The sequence below is a fragment of the Pimephales promelas genome, chromosome 9 (genome assembly GCF_988280905.1).
Source record: "Pimephales promelas chromosome 9, fPimPro1.hap1.1, whole genome shotgun sequence".
In the NCBI taxonomy this organism is placed as follows: domain Eukaryota; kingdom Metazoa; phylum Chordata; class Actinopteri; order Cypriniformes; family Leuciscidae; genus Pimephales; species Pimephales promelas.
The window spans coordinates 7,478,218-7,487,830 of NC_142777.1; the positions used below are offsets into that span (position 1 = coordinate 7,478,218).

Consider the following 9,613-nt stretch of genomic DNA (forward strand, 5'->3'; position numbering starts at 1 on the left):
CGTGATGATTTGCAGTCTCAAAAAAGCATAATAAAGTCGTTTGGTACCGTTAACATGAAGGCGACAGAAGCTTCTTATCGTGTCGCGCTACGTGTAGCGAAGGCAGGCAAACCCCATAACATCGGCGAAACATTGCTGCTCCCTGCAGCTAGAGATAAGTGTTCAGTGATGCTGGGAGAAGCAGCTGCTGCTAAACTTGACGCGATCCCTATCTCTGATAATACCATCCAGCGACGAATATCAGACATGGCTTGTGATGTCAAAGAGCAGGTCCTGGACTGTGTTTGTAAAAGCCCCTTTCACGCCATTCAGCTGGATGAGTCCACTGACGTCGCACACTGTGCTCAATTGATGGTGTACGTTCGCTTTATCAAAGAGCACAGTGTGCAGGAAGATTTTTTGTTTTGCGTTTCTCTACCCGCCCGCACAACAGCTGACGAACTTTTCAAGGCCTTGAATAACTTTTACCAGGCTAATTGCCTTGATTGGGGCCGGTGTTGCGGGATATGCACTGATGGGGCAAGAGCAATGACTGGCTGTCACAACGGTCTAGTAAAACAAGTGCAGGCAGTTGCCCCTGCGGCTGTCTGGAAGCACTGCATTATCCATCGACAGGCTTTAGCAACAAAAAGGATGCCCCAAGAATTGCGTGCCGTTCTTGATGAGGCTGTCAAAATTGTGAACTTAATTAAATCGCGTGCCTTAAACGCCCGTCTGTTCTCAATTCTCTGCAATGAGATGGGCGCTCAATTCCAGCAGCTGCTCCTGCACTCCGAGGTCAGGTGGCTCTCTCGGGGCAAAGTCCTCACCAGGCTGTGCCACTGGCAAACTCCCCACTGGCAAAACATCTGGCAGACATGAACTGGCTTGCTCGGTTGGCCTATCTCTCCGACATCTTCGACAGAATCAACTCCCTCAACACCTCTCTCCAGGGCAAAGAGTGCCACGTCTTTTTGGCACACGACCAAGTGTCTGGGTTCAGGAAAAAGCTGGACTTGTGGTGTGCTCGTGTTGAACGAGGTTCGTTGGAAATGTTCCCAACCCTGGAGGATGTTGTGGAGAAGACAGGGCTGCCTCTTAACTCTGTCCAAACAGTCATCACTGCGCATTTGAATGGGTTGCGTGACCAGTTTGGCGAGTATTTTGGAGAGGACGCATTGGGAAATCAGTGGGTGAGAAATCCGTTCTCTTTCCCAGCCACACCCCGTGATGGACTGAGCCTGCAGGAAGAGGAGTCCCTGGTCGAGCTCAGCTCGAATATGGACTTGAAGCAGCGACTGGAAGAAATTCCGATCACGCGTTTCTGGTTTTCTGTGGAGAGCGAGTTCCCCCAGATCTCCAGTAAGGCTACGAAAGTCCTTATCCCCTTCAGCTCCACCTACTTGTGTGAGTGTGGGTTTTCTGCACTGACCCTGATTAAAAACAAATACAGATCAAGGCTGCAGATGGAGGACGACTTGCGTTTATTTCTCTCTGGAGTGCAGCCCCGCATCGAACACCTCGTTGCATCAAAAGCGCGGCCTCATTGTTCCCACTAATATGGACGATACGATTAAATTGAAACTCACGTGTTGTCTTGAATGCATAAATTGGTTAATCCATAGAGGGTTGATGCCGCTCTTGTAGCGCAAATTACGTGAATGTCGCATTTTGTTTGTTTAAACTTTTTTGTTCAAAAAGGTTTTTGATCGTTAAAAAATTAATGAAATATATGTGAATCTGTTCGATCTGATAACATGCCTTCAATGCAGTTGACTGTTAAATGTTGTGTTCCGTGAACAAACAGCGTTGTCGTTCATTGATCAGGTAGAGCTGTCCATTGTGCTGATTTTGTTCGAGACGCTTTTTCAGCCGTCACGTGTCGTCGTCGGTTGCTTTGGCGCCGATTACACGTTAAAGGGATAGTTCACTTCAAAATGAAAATTCTGTCATCATATAGGCTTACTCACACTCAAGTTGTTTCCAACCTGTATGAATTTCTTTCTTCTGCTGAACACAAAGGAATATATTTTGAAGAATGACAGTAACCAAACAGTTAATTGGAACCATTGATTTCCATAGTATTTTTTAGTAGCCTAAGTCAATGGTACCAGTTTACTGTTTGGTTACTGACATCAAAATGGGCTCGGCTGTTCTTACCTACTCTAAGAGGAGGCTCACATTCACCCAATTTGAAAACCCCTGGTCTGGACGATATAAAATGTCTATCGTTTTATATAAGGCTCTATCGTTTACGCAGCGATAAGGCGTTTTACGGCAGAATTTTACGTCAAGATGCACCTCCCTGCATGCCCATGCACGCTGCAATACATAACCAAACATGGAGGAAGACGGTAGTAGACACGGATCAACTGGGGATCATGTTAACTGGGGAAACGCGCGTGCACGCAGATAGATTTACCTGGATTTCCAGCAGATGTTAGACGGCTACAGATTCGTCACATGCAGTTTTTCATGGGTCACTGATTAAGTTAAAAACGAATGTTTCACCAGTTTCACCACACTAGCATGCATAATAACGCGATTTGGTTTTTATAGTGTATATTCCTGCGTATTTGACGCAGTTTCAAAGACGTTTAACTTGTTTAAGTTTTAAGCTCCGAAACCATGCCCATGTTAACATGGGGCATTAAGATTCAAAGTTTCAATAGATGAGCAGACTTCAGCGCATTTCGGTTCAGAAGACATGTAAGAATTTAAACGTCTCACTACATAGCCTACTATTGCGTCCGTCGTGTGTTGTTTAATGTGTTCTAATCACAAATAACGACAGATGTGGAATCGTAAAGTTACATTTGCAATAGGCCTAGCCTAAAGAAAACATGAATTGCAAAGTTGTATTTATTGATCTGTGCATAGCCTTTCATTTTATATGGATCTATAAAATACTTGTCAGTTTAATTACCTCTGCTGATTTTATTATCTTAGATCTCTTGCTTGAATGACAGCTCTGACACCTTTGTGTCCATTTCCCTGGACATTAAGCAGCTATACTATGCTTATAGGGTCATGAAGGTAACCATCTCATGAACTTGTAACATTTTCAACATAATTATAAATTAAAATAAAAACTAATTTTGACTCTGATTTTTCTGACTGGTCAATGCATTATTATTATCCTCTTGTTTTTGTTATAGACTCCAGCCAAGAAGTCTTGATAAAAATCAATCTTGAAGAGGGAATCATTCTTGTTCTTTTAATATTGTGATTGCAGGGCTTGTTTGGAATTATACAAGGTGTGTGATTATGCCAATGGACTCCAGGAATGTTCATTCTGGTTTTGACTGATCTGTTATCAACATTTTGAATTGGCTGAATTTTAAGATCACATTCTTTCACGAGTTCACACTTACATATAATTTGAGTGAGTAAGATTCAATGCGTATTTGGCGTGCTGTCCGGAGGGAGGGCTCCGAGCTCGGAATTCAGCCCGAACCCAGAGTACTCCCCCCGTATGTAAGTGATTTTTAGAAAGAGGAGTGTGGAGAACTAGGAGTGTGGAGAAGGGGTGGAGGAGGGATGCTGCAAACTGTTAATGGATCGAGGTAAGACTGCTGAGTCTATTTGTACCCTCTTATCATTGATTGCTGATTGCTGTCCACTCGTGTCAATTATCTGAACGTGCTCCTCCCGAACTTAGTTAATAAAACTTCATTTCACGAGTTCACACTTACATATAATTTGAGTGAGTAAGATTCAATGCGTATTTGGCGTGCTGTCCGGAGGGAGGGCTCCGAGCTCGGAATTCAGCCCGAACCCAGAGTACTCCCCCCAATAGGCAAGAAGCAGAGGACAGCCGCCGGACTAAAGACCCCCCGATGAGTGCCGAGATTGGCGGGCTGGCGTCTTGAGAAAGGGCCTGGATGCTCGATCTGGGAGGCCCGTGCTGGTGGCTCACAGCCTGGACTGCCCTCTGAAATGAAAAGGGAAAACGTGAGTGCTCTACCGGGATTTCAACTGCATCCGCTGTGAGACCAAATGCTCGCTGGATGAAGAGAGAAAATGTAATGCTCTACTGGGAAAGTTCTCACTCCGTCCACTGAGAGACCAATGCTCGCTGGACGGAAAGAAGAAACTGAGGAGAGGAAAATGAGTGCTTTCCTAGGAGATTTTCTCAAACTGCATCCGCTGTGAGACCAAATGCTCGCTGGATGAAGAGAGAAAATGTAATGCTCTACTGGGAAAGTTCTCACTCCGTCCGCTGAGAGACCAATGCTCGCTGGACGGAAAGAAGAAACTGAGGAGAGGAAAATGAGTGCTTTCCCAGGAGATTCTCAAACTGCATCCGCTGTGAGACCAAATGCTCGCTGGATGAAAAGAGAAAATGTAAGTGCTCTACTGGGAAAGCTCTCACTCCGTCCGCTGTGAGACCAATGCTCGCTGGACGGAAAGAGGAAACTGAAAAGAGGGAAGAATGAGTGCTTGCCCAGGAGATTTTCTCACACTGCATCCGCTGTGAGGCCAGATGCTCGCTGGATGGAAGAGAAAATGTAAGTACTCTACTGGGAAAGCTCTCACTCCGTCCGCTGTGAGACCAATGCTCGCTGGACGAAAAGAGGAAACTGAAGAAAGGGAAAATGAGTGTTTGCCCAGGAGATTTTCTCAAACTGCATCCGCTGTGAGGCCAGATGCTCGCTGGATGGAAGAGAAAACGTAAGTGCTCTACTGGGAAAGCTCTCGCTCCGTTCGTTGTGAGACCAATGCTTTTCTCCTTACCCGATGAGGGTTTGGTGGGCTTTTTTAATGTGGAACCGATTGGTCCTGATGTAACTTTGGAAAGCATCAGAGGACCATCTCCCAAGGGCTTGGATCTGCTGTTGGGAGAGTCCTTTTTGGGCTGCTGAAGTTGCTGCCCCGATGCGAAATGAGTGGCTAGAAAAATTCTTTGCTGGAATGCCTGACTGTTGGAGAACAGATTTAAGGTGTTTCTGGAACCAAAAACGTGTCACGGGTTTTTTGGATTCGTCTAAAAACAGGGGTTCCAAAGGAGATTTAGCCTGAGGACTTCTCCATTGCAGATATGCCAGAATTGACTGGTATGGTTGGATTTGCGAAGCGAGGTTGAAAATGTAAATGAAATGGCCTTTTTTGGTTTGGTCAGTCTTACTTTGTTTAATCAAGTATGAAATGGTTTCGCCATCAATTACTGATAAGTCTGAGATGGTGGGGTGGATTTTTGGGTCGAATTTAGAAGTGATGGCGATTTCTGAACATCTGAGAAAACCAAAAAAGGCTAGGATAAACATGGCATCGAGTGTGCGAGCGGAACTAAGGGGCTGGTAACCTGAACGGAGAACCTGAATACATTTGGTGAGAATGTCCAGCGTTATGGGTTGTCTGGCGTCGGGGCGGGTGGGCTGGGATCGTTGAATCCCTTTAATCAGGAGAGAGGTTTGTGAATTGTTTATCTCCACGGAAGGACCGCCATACATCAGTTTATGGAAAAACTGGATGCCGCTCAAATAACCTTTAATGGACCCGACTTGTAGGCCTTTAATGCTATTAAGGTAGGAGATAAAAGAGGTGATTGAAAGAAGAGAAAAATCAGGGAAAGATAAGTTATAAGAGACATGAAATGTTTTAAAACATCTCCAAGCAGTGACGTAGGATTGAAGGGTCCTGGGAGATACTGCTTGGAGGATACCGTCAAGTGATGCTTCGAGCAGTGGTTTTAACGGGTGGGTTACGGGAATATTAGCTCTGAATAGCGAGGAACTGGAGTTGGGAATTGATCCGCCTCTGGAGCCAGCGTCCTGAATTTCTGGAATAGAAAACGAGACAGGGAGTCAGCGATTTGGTTTTTTGACCCAGGGATGTGTTTAGCAATGATAATGAATTGATCGCAAGCTGAGATCCAGGTGAGACGCCTTAAGAGTGGCATCAGAGCGGGTGAATGGGAACGGCCTTTGTTAATGCAATGTACTGTTGCTTCATTGTCACAATGCACTAAAACGCTGCTAGCGGCCCATTCTTTCCCCCACAGAAAAGCTTCTACTACGAGAGGGTAAAGCTCGAATAAAGCTGAGGATTGGGTTATGTCCTGAAGCTGCGGGGGCCATGGAGCCGCGAACCAACGCCCTTGATAAAATCCCCCGAACCCGATTGAGGGTGCGGCATCTGTGAACAATTGGATGTCAATGGGGGATGAAACGAGGTTGTTGTAGAAAAAGGAAAGGCCGTTCCATTGTTTTAGAAATGTTAACCAAAGCCTGAGTTCGTCGCGACATGCTTGAGTTAGAGAGATGCGGTCTTCTAATGAATGGACAGAGGACGCGAGTGAGAGGAGATGCGAGATGAAGGGGCGGCCTTGCGGGATGATGCGTATTGCGAAGTTTAAATGACCGAGCAGGGACAGGAGTTCGCGTTTTGAAAAATTGGATTTTTCAAGGAAAGTAGAGGAGACGAGGATTATTCGGTCGATTTTTTTTTTTTTTTTTTTTTTTTTTCTTTGGGGAGGGATGCTTGAAATTTGTCCGAATCCAAATTAATTCCTAGGAACTCGATGGACGTTGCAGGGCCCATGGTTTTTTCCTGTGCAATAGGAATTCCTAGCTCAGAGAAAACGTTTTGAACCGTGAGAATGTGCGCCGCTGGAATAGCATCGGGAGGCGAGATTATTAAAAAGTCGTCTAGCAAGTGAATGAGGTAAGGGATGGCATAGTTGTTCGACAGGATCCAACAAACGGCTTCTGATAGCATGTCAAATATTTTGGGGCTGCTTTTGCAACCAAATGTTAAACGGACGGCGAAATAATATTTCCCGAGCCAGCAAACTCCAAATAGATGCCATGAACCTGGATGGATAGGCATTACTTTGAAAGCAGAAGTAATGTCGATTTTTGCAAGCCAAGCACCCCGACCTGCGATTTTTATCATGTCGATAGCCTGATCTATGTCGTGGTATTTGAGCGAAAATTCATCGAGAGGGGTCAGGCTGTTTATGCTTGGGAACGGAGAATTGTGCGGGGCTGACAGGTCGATTATTAGGCGTTTTTTACCCGAGAATTTCCTTGTAGCCACTCCAATGGGGCTGACACGAAACGGATTGAATGGAGGATTGTCAAACGGACCGATCATGAAGCCAGACTCAACTTCTTTTTTGATCAGTTTTTCTACAACTTCGGGTTCTGTCAGGGCGGATTGGAGGTTATTGCATATGATGTTTTGAGAAAGCGGGCATTCTAAGCCGGGTTTAAAGCCGTTTTTTAAACCTGACAGCAGATAATCGGTAAATTCGGTATTTGGGTGATGAGCTAGTTCGTGTTGCATGCGCGAAATATTCACAGGAGTCGCCAAATAATTTTTAGATTTTTTATTCACAGACTTGAAGACTGGACATACGATGCGAGCATGGGCGCCGCCACAAAAGCTGCAGATGTGCATGTAGCGGCAGCGCGCTCTTTGACATTTGCCTGCGTTGAAGTGATTACAGGGCTGCCTGCTTTCGTCAAACGTAGAATCTTGAATTGCGCTGGTGGTTGCTGCACGCGGCACATAGCTGGTGGATTTATTATTACTTATTCCCACAAAGGGAAGAGAGGTAGTGTTAACCTGTGGGCATGTTGCGGTTGAGTGAGCCACTGACCTGCAAACTGCACAGGTAATGTTTTTGCAACCTAAAAATACCCTGCTGTGAAGATCAGAGTCGAGTGCACCCCAGTATGTGCACTGATTCCATTGTGCGACTCGCACGGCACTTTTTGCAGAAAAAAGTTTATGGTACGTGTAGAAATGTCCTCCCCCATAGGACAGCGCGAGTTCGGCAATGATTGCTTGATAATCGTTCAGTTCGCGCCGCCTGTGGGGGAAGGCTGAACAGACGATTTCCGTGTAACGTGAAAAAGCAATCGTGAATTCGGGAAATGAAAGGACGCGAGATGAGTGTGTGTTTGTGTTTTTCAGGGTCACTGAAAAATCGCCGCAATCCACTTGGCGGTCTGATTCGGCTGCAGGTAGGAGAGACAACAGAGTGGAGAGGTCTATGTCCATACCTGAGAGGATCTGAGCGCGGATGGATTGAGAAACCGGTGGGGGTTCCATGGCAACTGCATTGAGCGGAACAGGCATCGGAGTGGCTGTGAAAAGAGAATATGGTGATTTAGTTTGTATAATGGAACTGGGAAGGGTATTATCCGGGGCTGCGATTGACGGCTGTGCCCTCGCGATTGGATGACCTGTTGTAAAATTAGAAGGAAAGTTAGTTGGAGGATATGAGGGATGATAGAAAGCGGTGTGAGGTTGTGCTGCAAGCGGAGGCGGGCCTGCGCTTGCTTGAGCTACTGGAGCTGCAGGCCACTGGAAGTGGGCGGGGTTGTAACCTGTTGGGTAGACCTGTTGTTGACATTGTTGGGTCTGTGATGCTAGCGGCGATAGCTTCGCGCTAGTGTATGCAGCTGGAGCTGGAGGCCACTGGAAAGGAAAAGGGTTATGTACAGCGGGAGAGTAGAATTGAGCGGCTGTGGGGAGGCCGCTGGCCCCGGCTGTATGTGGCATTGCGGCGGCGGAAGCAGAGGTGGAGGGCTGGGCCTCATCAAAAGGTGATAGTGGAGCTGTTGTGACGAAACCTGAAGAGCGGCCCTGGCTCGCTGAGGGCCTGTTGCTGCGGCGGCTCGAAGGGCGAAGCGAGCTGCGTCCTGTGCGAAGAGACGAGGGTGGTGACTGGGCAGGCGAATTTTGAGCCCTGCGGACTTTGCTCTGCCTGTGGGTTGTTTTAGGAGTTGGATTTAACGAGACGTATAAATCATACAGCTCCGCTTTATTCATTTTCCTTGGAACTTGTAGATCGGAGTTGCCCAGCGCTTGCCTCAAACCAGCCACGGTCCATTTCCCGATGGGTGGGATCGTCGGGACGGCTGAGCGGTAGGAGGAAGCAGGGGAAGAAGATGGAAGTCTTGCCGGAGGCGGCGAAGACTGGTCATGGCGTCTTGTTGAGCGCCGGGCTGATCGGGCCGGTGTGCGGCCGCGAGGAGATGCCGGGGGCTCAGGTGCACCGACCGGCGTAGAAGGGATGACCGTGGGACGAATGGATTGAGAAGTTGCATCCGAAGTAAATTCTTCGTCGGAAGAGGAGCTTGTTGGAGACATGCTGCGAGTAACCGGAAGTTAACCGAGGCGGCGAGTCTACTGAATGCTGCAAACTGTTAATGGATCGAGGTAAGACTGCTGAGTCTATTTGTACCCTCTTATCATTGATTGCTGATTGCTGTCCACTCGTGTCAATTATCTGAACGTGCTCCTCCCGAACTTAGTTAATAAAACTTCATTTCAAACTCAGTTGTTTTATTTTTTCCAAATGATTAAAATAGAAAAAGAAAACAATTCTGTATGTAATACTGCATCTTCTTAGAATCATAATAATTACAATTAAGTGAATTTTATATAAATGCTTATATAGTAATATTGTAATATTTGTATTGTACAAGATGCTCTCTGTTGGGAGCATGAATTTGAATGTCATGAATCTAATGTATTGCAACACAGAACAGCATTTTCCCACAACTCATGTAAGTTATATATGTAACATTTATGATGTTTTAATTTTCAAGGTGACATAGTAAAGTGTTTAAAACGTGTTTAATAAATAAAAATAAACAATGCTCTTGGATGGTTCTAA

At 46.1% G+C, this 9,613-nt stretch overlaps 1 protein-coding gene across 1 annotated transcript; it reads right to left on the minus strand.

Annotated features, from left to right (window-relative positions):
* Positions 1 to 3,331: 3,331 nt before the first annotated feature.
* Positions 3,332 to 9,257, minus strand: LOC148977494 (uncharacterized). Its single transcript, XM_089134717.1, has 2 exons — positions 7,992 to 9,257; positions 3,332 to 5,761 (listed from the first exon to the last, which is right to left on the minus strand). The coding sequence occupies exons 1-2, from the start codon at positions 9,082 to 9,084 to the stop codon at positions 4,713 to 4,715; spliced, it is 2,142 nt and encodes a 713-aa protein (XP_088990843.1). The 5' UTR covers positions 9,085 to 9,257; the 3' UTR covers positions 3,332 to 4,712.
* Positions 9,258 to 9,613: the final 356 nt, after the last annotated feature.